The 16,163-nt window shown below is 43.0% G+C and overlaps 1 protein-coding gene across 6 annotated transcripts in view; it reads left to right on the forward strand.

Annotated features, from left to right (window-relative positions):
- GATA5 (GATA binding protein 5) overlaps nt 1–16,163 on the forward strand; it is a 52,833-nt gene that overhangs the window by 27,926 nt on the left and 8,744 nt on the right. For all 6 annotated transcript variants that reach the window (XM_039346476.1, XM_039346475.1, XM_039346478.1 and 3 more), the window contains exon 3: nt 10,862–11,028. In XM_039346476.1, the coding sequence (XP_039202410.1) occupies nt 10,862–11,028 (167 nt within the window). The remainder of the gene's footprint in view (nt 1–10,861; nt 11,029–16,163) is intronic.

Raw genomic sequence — 16,163 nt, forward strand, 5'->3', positions numbered from 1 at the left:
TCTTATATGCCGAGTTGTCTTATACGTCGGAAATTACGATAGTTTCCGGCGTATAAGATGACTTTCTAGGCATGGAAATCGGTGCGCCGAAGTCAGGGGTCGTCTTATACGCCGAGTCGCCTTATACACAGGAAAATACGGTATTTATTTATTTTTATTATACAAATTTAAATGGCTGCTCAACTCATACACAAGACCCTCTGCATGGCTTCCAACATTAAAAAGCCACAACGTAACAATCCTTTATCTTTTGTACTCTGATCTTAAACTCTTGAGGCAGAGGCCATTTGTCCAATCATTGAGGAAGAATATATACAATAGGTGAAGCTTGGTTTATTTTGAGAGCTTTGCAGTTGTTTAGAAGAAGCTTGTCTTCTCCTGCCACTGGCTATCCGTGAAAATACCGTAGGCATTTATAATTCTGTGGAACCTGGATAATTGCTTGTTTAAAATCCTGATTATTCTGAAAACATACAGCAAGGTAAAAATTATTTCTAGAAATCGATCCAAATTGGAAAAGAAATTTTATCAGTGAAACCATTGCAAAGGTAGCTGATCCCAGCGTTGGTGAGTTTCTTTGGAGAGACTTCCCAGAATTTTGTAAGTCAAAGGTTATAGATACTTCAAGTTATGAACGATAATTGAATTGGAAATACAGTCATAAATTCTGCCAGTTGTTAAGTGGTTCATCACCGTGAGCAATTGTTAAGCAATGGTGGCAATCATTAAGTGCAGCTATTATTTTATGCCAGAAACTGGAAGTAACCCCAGGTCAGGTTGTAAATTGTGGTCATTTGACGCCAGGACATTGAAACGGTCATAAATGAGGGTCAGTTGCTGATCTGTCCATAGTGTGACCCCATGACCAGAGGGATGGGCTGACCCTTGTAACTTTAAATGGTTGCTAAGCGATAGATTGTAAGTCAAGGACTACCTGTATGCTAACTGCAGATTTCTGGGAATTGTACAGTAGTTGTGATTTCTGGAGGATACAAACTGGGACAGGTTAGCAAAAAAATAGCAGTTGATCTGGTAATATGTAGGAAAGAGAAATGCTAAAAGGTACAACGCAAAGATATGTACACCTTAACTCAAGGGCCATTGCAGAGTTTGCACAGGTGAGTGAGAACATAGCAATTTTCAGAGGTTAGCTTCAGGATTTTTAATTAACTTCTTTAAACATCTGGAAGGCTTGAAGTGCACCTTTGCACTTTAAATCTCTCCCAAATGCAAAAAAAAAAAAAAAAAGAGAGAGAGAGAGACAGAGAGCATAGTTTGGAGCTTTTTTGTTATTCTAGGGCCTCAAAAAAAAATCACAAAAGGGGTTTTGGCAGGTCACATATGACCTATACAGAAAAGCTTCTTTTGATAGCTGAACACCTCAAGTTGGAATGTTTTACCTCTTTTCTGCTTGCCATTCTTGTGTAGAACATAGAACACAGAATATCAGAGTTAGAATGGACCTTGAAGATCTAGTCCCCTTTTATGACTCTTGGACTTCAACTTCCAGAATTCCTGAGCCAGCCACGCTGAGGGAAAAGGGAGAGGCTTCCAAGCTGAGCCATGCTGGCTCAGGAATTCTGGGAGTTGAAGTCCACAAGTCATGAGGGGTCCAAGATTGCCTACCCCTGCTCTATACCATTGTGGACAAAGGGCTATCCAGTCTCTTCTTGAAAACCTCCACTGTACCCACAACTTCTGGTGGCCAGCTGTTCCACTGGTTGATTGTTCTCACTGTCAGGAAATTTCTCCTTAGTTCTAGGTTGGTTCTCTCCTTGATTAGTTCCCATCCATTGCTACTTGTCCTTCCTTGGAGAATAGGTTGTCTCCCTCTTCTTTGTGGCAACCCCTCAAATATTGGAAGACTGCTACCATGTCATCTCTGGTCCTTCTTTTCATTAAACTAGACCAGGGGTAGACAACCCTGGCTCTTTTATGACTTATGAATTCCTGAGCCAGCCACGCTGAGGGGAAAGGGAGAGGTTTCCAAGCTGAGCCATGCTGGCTCAGGAATTCTGGGAGTTGCAAGTCCACGAATCGTAAAAGAGCCAAGGTTGCCTACCCCTGGTGGGGGGGATGCTACAATGGCCGTAAGTATGTGGACCGATTGTAAGTCACTTTTTTTCAGTGCCGTTGCAACCTTGAACAGTCACTAAATGAATGACTGTATGTCGAGGACCATCTTTATATGTGTCTAGTTTTGGGATAAGATTTCATGAAATGCAAGCCTATATAAACGCTTGCATCAATAATGTGAATAATCTCACGTTAACTGGCTGCTGAAGCACTTTTGAGTAATATTTTCAGGTTGTCTCACTTTGGGTCAACGTGACCCAGATTTCCAACTAATAGGTGGCAAGTAATTTGATACTTGGTGGTGGTCTTCTCAAATTGTGCTGTTCAGATCAGGATGTTCCAGGATCTCTGTGAAACTGAACACTCTGTTGTGTTCTTCCATCCACATTTTTGCATGGGAAAAATCCTACTCTTTGCTTTGGGTCTGGTGTAGATAATTGGTTTTATAAAAACAAGCAAACACGAACACCAGGAAAAATTTAAAACTAGAAACGTTTAATCTAATGCCAAGCTTTTGTCGGCCAACTGCCGACATCATCAGGGCTTAAAACCGGTTGATGGGAGTCTCCTTTATAGTGCTGGTCAATTTATGCATACAGCTCCTGGACCTCGTCATCAGTCCTACTTGATTGGGCTGCATGACAAGGTCCAGGAGCCGTGTGCATACACTGACCAGCATTATAAAGGAGACTCCCATCGACCGGTTTTAAGCCTTGATGATGTCGGCAGTTGGGCGATGAAAGCTTGGCATTTGATTAAATGTTTCTAGTTTTAAATTTTTCCTGGTGTTCATGTTTGCTTGCTTTTATAATATGATTATATCCAGGATTCGTGTTTTTAACGAAATTAGTAATAATAATTGGTTTTATACATAGCTGGTCTTTCAAGAGGGCAATTTTTCAATGAGTGAGTCTAGTGGGTTTTCTTTTGAACGTATTTTCCAATTTAGGAGGTTAAGACAGCCCACGGGGAAATTGCTGCTCGAATTCATGATGTATTGGGAATATCATGGGCATATGCCGCGTTATACGCAGGTAGTCCTCGACTTACGACCACAATTCAGCTTTCTTTTACTAAATGAGATAGTTGTTAAATGGGTTTTGCTCTATTTTAGGACTTTTCTTGCCACAATTGTTAAGTCAACCACTGCTGCTATTAAGTTAGGAACACGGTCGTTAAGGGAATCTGGCTTATCCATTGACTTTGCTTGTAAGAAGGTCATAAAAGGTGATCACATGACCCCAGGACACTGCAACCATCACAAATATGAATCAGTTGCCAAGCATCTGAACTTTGATCAGGTGACCATGGGGATGCTACAACGGTCATAAGTATGAAAAACAGTCATAAGTCCCTTTTTTCAGTGCCTTTGGAACTTTGAATGATCACTAAATGAATGGTTGTAAAGTGAGGACTAGCTTTATCAGCATCGGATAAATGGCCAAATAGGTTTTGGAGCCATCCTGTGACTGTGCTAGAAGACTGAGGCAGGCAGGAATATTACTTTGTCTAAAAATAAACATATAAACAAAAAACCCTTTGATTTCAATGTGATGCTGGAGAACTGACTTTCAAAATTTGCTTTCAAAGTGAGAAAAAATTGGGTGGTGCATGATGTTTTTGTTCTTATTTAATTAGAGATGGCTGGTAGATATAGACCAGGGGTAGGCAACCTTGGCTCTTTTATGACTCATGGACTTCAACTTCCAGAATTCCTGAGCCAGCCTGGCTCAGCTTGGAAACTTGTCCCTTTCCCCTCAGCGTGGCTGGCTCAGGAATTCTGGGAGTTGAAGTTCACGAGTCATAAAAGTGCCAAGGTTGCCTACCCCTGGCCTAGGCCTAGGCCGTTTTATGACTCGTGGACTTCAACTCCCAGAATTCCTGAGCCAGCCTGGCTGAGCTTGGAAACTTCTCCCTTTCCCCTCAGCGTCGCTGGCTCAGGAATTCTGGGAATTGAAGTTCATGAGTCATAAAAGTGCCAAGGTTTCCTACCCCTGACATAGACCAATATTTGTCATGGGTGGCTGGAGAATTCTGGGAGTTGAAGTCCACACATCTTCCAAGTGGCTGCCATTAATCTGGATGAACATCCTTTTTTTTTAAAAAAAAAAAAAATCTTTCTGGTGGTGTGCAAACTCGCCAGCTCTCCCTGTTTCCATTCAATCCCCAAAATAAATTTTCTGACAGGGACTTTTTCAGCTGTGATATTACTGTAGCATTTTAAGGGAACAAAACTGGGATATGTCCTCTTTCCGCTTGGAGAAATCACGCCCACTTTTTCTCTGTCCGCAAATCAGATGGAGAATTTTAAAAGCCCACCTATAACCCAATTCTGTACAAATTACAAGCAGGGATTTTTGGAACAAAGCAATTCAGGCTGCCCTTTTGTCATCTACCTCTGTGCCCTTCGTCTGTGCCCATGTGACTGTGTACAGTGTACATGTAACGTCAAGTTTAAGGCCTGCAAGAACTGAATTTGCAAAGGAGACTTCGTAATCATTAACTTTGGCTTTGTTTCTCCATGTTCGAAAGCGGGAACCTAACTGTTGCGTGCAACAGAAGAAAACATTTCAGTTTCTAGTCCCTCCTGTTTGTCTCTTTCCTTGCCAGTGACAGAAATACTTCCTTCTTCAGATGAACAAGATATTTTTTCTTTTTTGTTTTCTACCAGGTTTGTCTTTGCCAAAATGTTCCAGTTTAGAAGCATGTTTAAAGCAAGGTCCAAGAGCTAATTAAACAATACTTCTCCATAATGATCCCCCCCCTTTCTACTGTTATACCAAATTTCTCCCTCCTTCTTGGTAGAACATAGAATAATGCGGTTGGAAGGGACCTTAGAGATCTTCTAGTCCAGTGGTTCTCAACCTGTGGGTCGGGACCCCATTTGGGGTTGAACGACCATTTCACGGGGGTCGCCAAACAAGGCTGTCCGCCATTTTTTCCCCCTTTTCTTTGACCACGCCCCTGGCACCCGGTGATGTATAAGTGGTTGGGGGTCACCACAACATGGAGAACTGTATTATGGGGTCGCGGCATTAGAAAGGTTGAGAACCACTGTTCTAGTCCAACCCAACTGCTCAAGCAGGAGACCCTGTACTGTTCCAGACAAGTGGCTGCCCAGTCTCTTCTTAAAAACCTCCAGTGATGGAGCACCCACAATTTCTGGAGGCAAGTCATTAATCCACTGATTAATTGTTCTCACTGTCAGGACATTTCTTCTTAGTTCTAGGTTGCTTCTCTCTTTGATAAGTTTCCATCCATTGCTTCTTCTCCTGCCCTGAGGTGCTTTGGAGAATAGGTGGACTCCCCTTCTTCTCTTTGACAGCCCCTCAACTACTGGAAGATAGCTATCATGTTCTTTGTTAGACTAGATCAGGGGTAGGCAACCTCGGCTCTTTTATGACTCATGGACTTCAACTCCCAGAATTCCTGAGGAGTTGAAGTCCATGAGTCATAAAAGAGCCGAGGTTGCCTACCCCTGGACTAGATATACTTAGTTCCCTCAATCGTTCATCGCATGGCTTATCCTCTAGAACCCTCATCTTTGTTGCAATCACACACATGGACTTATCACCAAACAACTAAAACTTATAGTGGTACCCTGGTACTCAACTGCTTTGAAACTCATCAAATTTGGTACTCAAATAAATTTTGACATGAACGTTTTGTCCCGGTACTCATTGTTTGTTTGGTACTCAATGCACAAGCTAGAACTTGTCAGTATTGGCTGCCTCACTGTATTACTCCTTATGGGAAAAATTTGTTTGGTACTCATAGTTTTTGGTACTCATTGAACCTCCCAGAACCAATTAAGGAGGAGAGTACCAAAGTACCACTGTACTTCAAGCAGGTTACATTATACCCAGACACAGACCCTGGATGAGCAAAAGATGGAATCCTGTGTTTGCTTTTTCCATCCAACGTCTTTTATTAACCCACTTCAAGGCTACAAAGCATTCCACATTTCACACATTTGAACTTTGAAAATACTTCTTCAGGCAAATGGGATTTTTAAAAAGACAGAAATCAGAAAGAGAACTAAACATGACTGGTGGTTCACATCTGCACTCCTTTAGGATAGCGGTTCTCAAAATGTGATTTGGGGGAACCCTGGGTTCTTTTCAGGGGGTTCCATGAAATCAAATACATATCTGAATATTTCTCAGTTCTAATTTCTAATAGAGTAAATATCAATAGAAGAGAATGTGTATATCTCTGGGTTGAACTGTGGAGTCCTTGGTGCTCTCTAAGCCTGGTTATTTGCTTGCAGAAATTTCATGACACAACTAAGTAACATCATCACCAAATATCAATAGATATAATATTTGAGAACTGCCGGTCTAGATGATTTTAGGCTGGCTTTAGCAGGAATTAGACTGAAGGCAGACACTCAGTCCTGGTGGATGCACTGGTGACATTAAATTGCATTGATGCAAACTCTTCAGAAGAGGAAAGGAACAATGCTTTGCCTGTTGTTGTGGATTTTTGTGAAGGAAGAATCTCGCACACAGACAAATTTAATTTTTTTATTTGAGTAGCTCATTTGCATGTCCACACCCACATTCCAAAGCTTAGAACTATTGTGAAAGTGGCTTGACCACCTCCCATATTTATTCTTTTATAATTCCTTTGGAGTTTTGCCAGCTTCCCTAAAGAAGCGTTCTGAAAATGCAAAACCTTGCCCAGTGTTATAAAACTGTTGAACTGGCCTGCCGAAGGCATGGTGTGGGGTAGATTTCATAGGTTGTTTTTCCTCAAGACCAAGATGGCGGCCTTTCCTTTTTAGAATTCATCGACACGTTTTCTTCCGTGATGCTGCGCTGGCTCTGTGTGTACACTGAGCAAGGGAGAAAGGAGTAGATTTCAAGCTGTTGATTTTAACTGATTTTTAATAATAACAAAAAAAAATAGAGGTAGTCCTTGACTTACAATGGGACACCTGGCGATTGTTTGAAATTATAACAGGCCACTGAAAAGCTACTTACTATTTAATGTTCTGATGGCTGTCCCCCTAATCCCATTGACCTCATTTTTGACACTTGTCAACCAGTCTGACTTTCAGACCTTGTCAGAATGCCACAGAAGGTGATCACATAACCCTGGGACTCTGCAGCCAGCATAAAGACATGTCAGTTGCCAAGTGTATGAACTTTGATCATGTGGCCATGGGGACGCTGCAATGGCCATAAGAGTGAAACATGGTCATGTCACTTTTTTTTCAGCTGTAACTTTGAACAACAATGAATAGTTGTAAGTCAAAGACTACCTTTATCTTATTATCAGTGTGGTTTCCTGCCCTTTTTTACCCTATAGAAATATTTTTTAAAAAACTGGTGTCTTCCAAATACGTTATGGGAGTACAGCTTTGATGTAAACAGTGATTGATGGCAGTTGCAGCACAACAGATTTTATGGCATTGGAAGAGGGAAAATCTGGCTTAGTGGAGCTCAGCTAGGCTGGTATATATTAATCATCTCACTGGCTCTATTCGCACACTTAACCTGGATATCAAATTAAACTAGCCTACTATCTGGATTTATAGAACACATTGAATCAACAAGTTTCAGAGTTTAGAGCAGTGGTTCTCAACCTGTGGGTCGGGACCCCATTTGGGGTCGAACGACCATTTCACGGGGGTCGCTAAACAACGCAGTCCGTCACTTTTTTCCCCCTTTTCCTTAGCTGTGCTACTCCCTTTTATTCCATTGGCTTTTGAAAGCCAATAGAATAGACTCTCTTGACTAGAGTCTAATTATATTGGCTTTCAAAAGCCAATAGGAATTGTCCAGGCTGTCTCTGCCCTGCTGAGCCCACCAAAAGTCCCATTCTGCAAACGGTGCTGCACCAGTTGAGTAGTCCTCGACTTACAACCGGTTGGGGGTCACGGCATTAAAAAGATTGAGAACCACTGGTTTAGAGTCACCCTAAACAAAGTCTCTTGGTTGAGACTTTGGGAATAGTACAAAGAAGAGCAACTGATGATTAAAGGCCTGGAGACTAAAATATATGAAGAACGGTTGCAGGATTTGGGTTAGGCTAGTCTAGAGAAAAGAAGGACTAAAGGGGGACATGATAGCAGTATCCCAGTATTTGAGAGGTTGCCACAAAGAGGAAGGGGGCCAACTTATTCTCCAAAGCACCAGGAGGCAAGACAAGAAACAATGGATGGAAACTAATCAAGGAAAGAAGCAACCTAGAACTAAGGAGAAACTTCCTAACATTGAGGACAATTAACCAGTGGAACAAACTTGCCTTCAGAAGTCGTGAGCGCTCCATCCCTGGAGGTTTTTAAGAAGAGACTGGACAGTCTCTTGTCTGAGATGGTATAGGGTCTCCTGCTCGCGCAGGGGGCTGGATTAGAAGGTGGTACCTTCCAGCTCTATTCTGCTTCTCTTCTGATTCTGAGATGGGTGGCTATATAAATTCGATTAATAAATAAATAAATGAAATGTGGGCTAAGCAAACACATGATAAGTCCCAGGGAATGTACATGAACTTAGAAATTGGAATAGAATAGAGGTGGAAGGGACCTTGGAGGTCTTCTAGTCCAGCCCCCTGCTCAAGCAGGAAAACCTATACCATCTCAGACAAGTGATTGTCTAGTCTCTTCTTAAACATTTCCAGTGATGGAGTGCCCATGATTTCTGGGGGTTAAGCATAATGATGATGATGATGATGATAATAATAATAATAATAATAAAGTTGCAAGGGACTTTGGAGATCTTCTAGTCCTGCTCAGGCAGGAACCCCTACACCATTTCGGACAAATGGCTATCCAGTCCCTTCTTAAAAACTTCCAGTGTTGGAGCATTCACCGCTTCTGGAGGCAGGTTGTTCCACTGGTTAATTATTCTAACTGTCAGGAAGTTTCTCCTTACTTGTAGGCTGCTTCTCTCCTTGCTTAGTTTCCATCCGTTGCATCCATCTGCATGCGCTGCATTGGCATACCACGGACATTGTAGGAAAGTCTGTTCATCTACCATAGTAAAAAAAAAAAATAGAGGAATCTGGTAGCATCTTTTTTGATTAGCAAATTTTATTAAAAGGCAGATGCTTTTGTGAGCTGAAACTCGCTTCCTCAGCTTCACAGAATGGCTAGTTGAATATTTGTCCACATTGGCAACTTTTGAAGATGAATGGACCTGGCTGGCTGGCTGGCTGGCTGGCTGGGGAATTCTGGGTGTTGTAGTCCATCCATCTTCAAGTTGCCAAAGTTGAGAAACACTGGGCTACACTAATGTAGGATTTAAATTCAGATCTAGGAAGAGAAAACAGATGGGTTATGTACAGTGCTTTTTTTGTTAAAAAAAAAAAAAGGTGCCAGAACTCACACACGTCATACAACCCCGCCTTGCCTACCCTACAAGGTTCCATCCAACAAAGGTGCCGGAACTCCGTTCTGGGCGTTCTATGAGAAAAAAAAACCCTGGTTATGTAGATGCTGGCTACAAATGAGACAGATTTGTCAGTACCTTATCAGTTAACAATTGTGTGTGCAAAATATTTTTGAAGGCTTCTTAGAGAGCTTGAAACCTTTTGGTATATGTGACTTTAGTCATCCCTTGTTTAATGACATTGGTAAAGTCTCTGTTTTCCTAGAGCAGTGATGGTGAACCTTTTAGAGACTAAGGGCCCCAAAACTGCGCCCTGCCCCCCATCCCACCCACCCACAGGTCCACCCACCACCTCCACGGCCTGCTGCAGCATATCGCCCAGGCGGCCCAGCAGTGCCATGGCGGCCATACTCTCCGCCCATGTCCCGCAGCATCATCTGCACGTGACACGGCGCGAGGGCGGAGTCTTGTCTATGCTGCCCGGCTGCCATGTCCTTGGCTGTGCAGCTCCGCATGGGCCACGCTCGGGGGCGACTCTCCTCCCGGGGGGCTGCTGGTGAGGAGGGAGCCACGGGGACAGGCGGGGCTGGGTGACGGCATGTGTACCCCCAAAGAGGGCTCTGCGTGCTGCCTAGTTTGAGGTCTACCATGTCCTCTGAGGCAGAAATGCTGAACTCCTCCTTTGAGTCCTTCTTTGAGTCCATCAGATAGACGCATATATTGTGATCCACTGATGGATAGGATCAGTAAAGCATTGCTACAAGTGTTAGATTATGGGTTGTGTGTCTTGATGTATAACGGGTTGAAGGAATAATCCTGAAGAACAGAAAGAAGAGTTGGTCTGTTAACAGAAATGGTCTGATAACAGAAATCTGACTCCAGGACAGAACTGTAACCTGAGGAAGCGTCTTGGACAAACCCCTCCCTTTTTCTCACAAAGATAAAGACACAAAAAGAAAACACATTCAGATACATTCAGTTATTGTAGCCTTATAATAAAAATAGTTCAGGTAATCCTCAATCTATGACCACAATTGAGCCCAAAATTTCTGTTGTTAAGTGAGACATTTGTTAAGTAAATTTTGACCTATTTTACGACCTTTCTTGCCACAGTTGTTAAGTGAATCACTGTAGTTGTTAAGTTACTGGCTTCCCCATTGACTTATGCTTGTCAGAAGGGATCGCAAAAAAGGGATCACTGCAGCCCTCGTAAATATGAGTCAGTTGCCAAGAGTCTGAATTTTGATCCTGTGACCGTGAGGATGCTGCAATGGTTGCAAGTGTGAAAAACAGTCAGAGGTCGTTTTTTTTTTCAGTATCCGTGTCATTTTGAACGGTCAGTAAATGAACTGTTGTAAGTTGAGGACTGCATGTATTAGCAGTTGAAGGGCTGACATGATTGCTACCCGAGGTTCAGTTCTCACCATTCTCTTTTTTCCACCTCATTTCAGAGTTCTTGGAGGAATTTCCCGATGGCCGAGAGTGTGTTAACTGTGGGGCCATGTCCACCCCCTTATGGAGGAAAGATGGCACAGGGCATTATCTGTGCAATGCCTGTGGCCTCTATCACAAAATGAACGGGATCAACAGGCCTCTTATCAAGCCACAGAAAAGACTGGTAAGTCTGACTCAGGCTGAGTTGTTGCTTTTCTAGGAATGTTTAAAGGATACTACTCGTTGATAGTATCTCTAACATGTGTTTCACTGTCCTGACACATCAGTCTGAGAGGGGAAATGGGATTTCCATGCTTGGAGGTTTTGAACTCTGAAATAATAAGGGGAAAGCTGATCCTGGCCAGTCAGATATAAAGCATCTAGCAACTCACCTTGCCTATAGAGCAGAGGTTCCCAACCTATGGGCTGCAGCTGGTGGTGGGATTCAAATATCTGAACAACCGGTTCCCATATTTGATGCAGGCATGGGCCTCCGATCCTAGAACGAATTTCCAGAAGTGGCATCCATACACTTCCGATGGGCTGTTCTAGGCCTGGGAGGACTCCTCCAGGCCTCCAATGCCTAGAACGGACTTCCGGAGGTGGCATCCACACACTTCCAGTGGTCTGTTCTAGGCCTGGGAAGACTCGTCCAGGCCTCCGAGATCTAGCCTGGACTTCTGGAAGCCAGCCGGTTCTCCCTATTCATGTAAATTTAGTGACCGGCCCACTACCAGGCTATAGCCTCTTGGCCACTGGGCCGCATGAGTAGCTGGACAGTGCACGTGCTTGTGCACATGCTCACCCTCCCTCGTGCCTCTGTTGCCGCGAGTATTGTGCGGGCAGTGGTGCTGCCACAAACCTTGCACAGGGGGCAGCAGTGCCACGAGCGGCAGGTGGGTGGCGGTGCACCACCCACAGGTGGCGGCATTGCCACAAACCTTGTGCAGGCGGCGGCAGCACTGCAAGTGGCAAATGAGCCACAGCACGATCCTCGCACGGGCCGTGGCACGAGCCTCATGCTGGGGCAGCATCGCTGCGGGCTGCGGCGCAATCCTCACACAGGGGCAGTGGCACGAACCTCGTGTCAGAGTGGCGGTGTAAACCTTTTGCCAGGATGGCATCGTTGGGGCTCGTGGCGCGATTCTCACGCAGGGGCGACAGCACGAGCCTCGCACGAGTCACTTTCGATGCTGTTGTAAATTTGAACAGTCACTAAGTGAATGGTTGTAATCCGAGGACTACCTGTGTACAGATCTCTCATGTATATGTATATATATGAATATATATGTACGGGTGTAGATATAGATATAGATGATTTAGTTATAGATATAGATAGAGAGATAGAGAAATAGAGAGATAGAGACAGAATGTATATAGCATGTGTATGTGTGTTATGTATCTTATGAGTTGATATATACTTTCTTTTGGGAGCAGGCAACAGAATTTCATTTGTAACATTTGCCAGTGTGCTTACTGTATTGTATCGTATCTTACTGTATTGAAGGAGGGAGAATTCCAGAATATTTTTACAGCATTTGTACCTCAAATAATTGTTTGTGCTCTGCAAACCGATACAAAGTGGGCCATCAAACCAACAAACCAGCTTCTCAGCCTCGGCTGTTCAGGCTTCATATATTCTGAAACCACACTGACTCCCAGTTACGGCCTGGAAAAACCATGGCCCAGGATAAGCCGTAAATGGTCCATGTTTTGCCATTCGGAGTTTCTCACTTCATTCTAGCAGATTGTACTTCTGTGTGTGTGCCCGCCTGTGTGTGTTTGTGTGTGTCTGCACGTCCTCCAGGGTTACTCACCAAACATTCAAGAATGTAGCATTTCCCCCCCCCACTTTCAGTTGTTTGGAGAATAGATCATGCCACGTGGGCTGCAAAAACATCACCTCGTCCTTGAGATCCCATACTGAAATTTAAAACACTGAACTTTCCAGAGTCTTGATAATGTCTCTTCGGCCTTTGAAGTGTGTATAACTGAAAGCAACCAGAGAGGAAAGTATGTCTTGTAGTAGAAGTAGGGAGGGGAGGAATTGTACAGACCTATGGATACAACCTCAAATGTGCCTCCTGCAGTTGGACTTTAGTAGATAAAAGCTGAGCAGATAAACTATTAAAAGGGAGAAAAGTCAGTGGTCTCTTTCCTCCCTGTGGTGAGTTTTTATTTAATCAAGAAAAACCTTACAAGAGCTGTGTTTCTGTTCTATTTGGGATGAGGATGTTATTGTTTTGATCCTCTTCTTGGATCTCTGTTCTCTGGGTTTCTTTTCCTTTCTTCTTCTCTTGCAATAAATCACAAGAAAGAAAGAAAGAAAGAAAGAAAGAAAGAAAGAAAGAAAGAAAGAAAGAAAGAAAGAAAGAAAGAAAGGCATCACCAGTAAGGTCCTCTAGCTTTAGAGAGCGGGTGAAACTTCTGGGCGTGTTTTGAATAAACACACTTGGAAACTCACGATGCGGAGGGCTTATCAACTACATTTGGGCTGCTTTACACAGTTGGTGATTAGCTTTCTGCTTAAGGACTCAGCCTGATTTTGTATAAACAAACATTGTTGGCCCAGCACTGAAATCGGCAACTTTGGGCAAGGTCAACCCTTTCCAGAGACGTAAGTAGGAGAAGAAATTCACTCTCTGTTCTGCAAAAACTATTGGAGTGATTTGAAGGTTCCCCCTCCCTTTCCATTAGCCAAACAGATTTTTTTTTCCCCTCATTTCATTGGTGTTGCCAAATGTCAAAACAAAGGAATGTGTTACTCAAGTCGGCTTTAGAAGAGCAGCCTTCTTCCTTGAAGGGGCTGTGTGCTGTAACACACTGATAATCCTCGACATAATTGATCCCAAAAATTATATTGCTAAATGAGGCAGCTCTTAAGTGAATTCTGCTCCGTTTTACGACTTTTCTTGCCATGGTTGTTAAGTGAATCGCTGCCATTGTATAAGTTAGTCACACGATTGTTAAGTGAATCTGGCTTCCCCATTGACTTTTGCTTGTCAGAAGGTTGCAGAAGGACCCTAGGACACTGTAACTGTCATAAACGTGAGTTAGTTGCCAAGCGTCCAAATTTTGATCACGTGACCATGGGGATGCCGCAATAGTCGTAAAGGTGAAAAACATTAATAGGTTACTTTTTTTTTCAGTGCCGGTGTGGTCACTAAAATGAACTATTGTAAGTCAAGGACTATCTGTATCAGCTAAGGGCGACCTCTCATGCATTGGATGAGGTGCCTTTAAAACCACCAAAAGGCCATTGGGAATAATCTGCTCCTTTTTACAAGGTCAGAAGCCTCTCTTTTGGCTTCTTGAAGTCTGGGTAGAAGAAGCCAACCACAAATCTTGTGCAAGGCCAGGAAAGAGACTCATGGCAGCTTCCACCGTGGCTGCGTTTTCTACTTTCACAACTGTTTTTGCAACCTGAATGTTGAACTGTCTTCTCTGCCTTGTCACGTCATCCATTTTCTCTAAATGCTGATCCGCCGCTGTGAAGTTTGCCGAGCTGGGCATTTGAGTTCCTGCTTCTTTCACTTAATCCATCATTTGTGGTCCCAAGTTTTTAATAGTAAAGTAAACAGATATGGAATTCTTCGGCGCGTACATAATTTCCAAACCAGCTGGGTTATGATCATCACAGGCCGAGGCCTTCTCTCTCGCAAAGGTTGCAAAGTATTCCTGAAGCACCTGAAGTGAGAGCTGAAGCGAGACGAGGGTCAGCCTGTCGGACCGGGATAGTAGCTTTGCAAGCAGTCCCTTGGAGACGTTTGTGCTGTGGAGAATCCTCCTCACCACCCAAAAATTGTCCCTTGACAGTCAGCATGTCAAGAAAAGGTCAGGCTAGCGAAGGAAACGGGGAGTCTTCCAACTGTTGCTGAACTACAATTCCCAGTATCCTCTTGTTTGGGTCAGAATGAGACAATTCGCTGCAGCCAACTCACCACGGCCAGCTTGTTGCGGGACAATTTGCCACAACCAACTTGCTGTGGAATGACTCCCCACTGGACAATTTAACAATTCAATTGAATTATTTTTATTAATAAAATTTATAAATAAAGCATTTCAATTATAAATAAATAAATACAATTATAAATACAAAAACATTCCGATTTTTGTCATTCACATTTCATTTTTTTCCCCTCCTTTGGCAATCCTTTCTTTAATAATTCTTTTCAACCATTTATTTGATATGAGTGTAACTCTTGTCCCGCACTGAGTTGCCCACATTTGTCCTGTGGTGACTTGGCTGTGGTGATTTGTCATAGACCCTGTTGGGGTGACCAAGGGTAATGGTTGATGGATGTTGTAGTCATGTTGTAGAAACACTTAGTCAGGGGTTCTCAACCTTGGCAACTTTAAGGCTTGTGGACTTCAACTCCCAGAATTCCTCAGCTAGCAAAGCTGGCTGAGGAATTCTGGGAGTTGAAGTCCAGAAGCCTTAAAGTTGCCAAGGTTGAGAACCCCTGACTTAGATGTTCACAGTTGCCTCTCCTAACTAAAGGGTCATATTTACATGCCAGTTGCCAAGCACCCAAATTTTGATCACATGACCCTAGGGATGCTGCAACAATCATAAGTGTGAGGACTGATTATAAGTCCTCTGTAATGTCAAACAATCACTAAATGAATGATTATAAGTCAAGCACTGCCTCTAATAAGGATCTGTTTCCTACTCTTCAGAGCAGAGCAGAGAAATGATCTTAATGCAAACCTGTTTGCACAGCTTAAGGGCCTTCTCTTTTTTAAAATTCTAAAAATGTTAAAAGCAAAAGAGCCAGAGAGTTTTTGATGATGCAATGATCTTTGATCTTGGGAAAACTTACGAGCTATGTTTTAAAGTTGTCCTTTGATTCATCACGTATGTATTTCTTTGCCTTGGAGTTTATCATGGGAATAAAAAGGTGGTTAACTCGCATGGTTGTTTAGCATCACAAGGCAAAACAAAAATGCAGCTGCTTTCATGAGTCACTCATTCAAACAATTCTGAAAGCACCCAGTACTTTTCTTGAATTTTGCAAAAGTCTGTTTTGTATGTGTCTGTGTGGGGATGGGTTGGTACACATCAAAGCAGATCGGGCTTGGATTACACATATAGATAGATAGATAGATGGATAGATGGATATGGATAGATAGATATGGATAGATAGATGGATAGATGGATAGATATGGATGGATAGATGGATATGGATGGATGGATAGATAGACAGACAGACAGACAGATAAATAGATAGACATACAGACAGACGGATAGACGGATAGATGGATATGGATGGATAGATAGATATGGATAGATAGATAGATGGATGGATAGATAGATAG

This window comes from Crotalus tigris, unplaced genomic scaffold (assembly GCF_016545835.1).
Source record: "Crotalus tigris isolate CLP2741 ecotype Arizona unplaced genomic scaffold, ASM1654583v1 scf7180000017999.2816498, whole genome shotgun sequence".
In the NCBI taxonomy this organism is placed as follows: domain Eukaryota; kingdom Metazoa; phylum Chordata; class Lepidosauria; order Squamata; family Viperidae; genus Crotalus; species Crotalus tigris.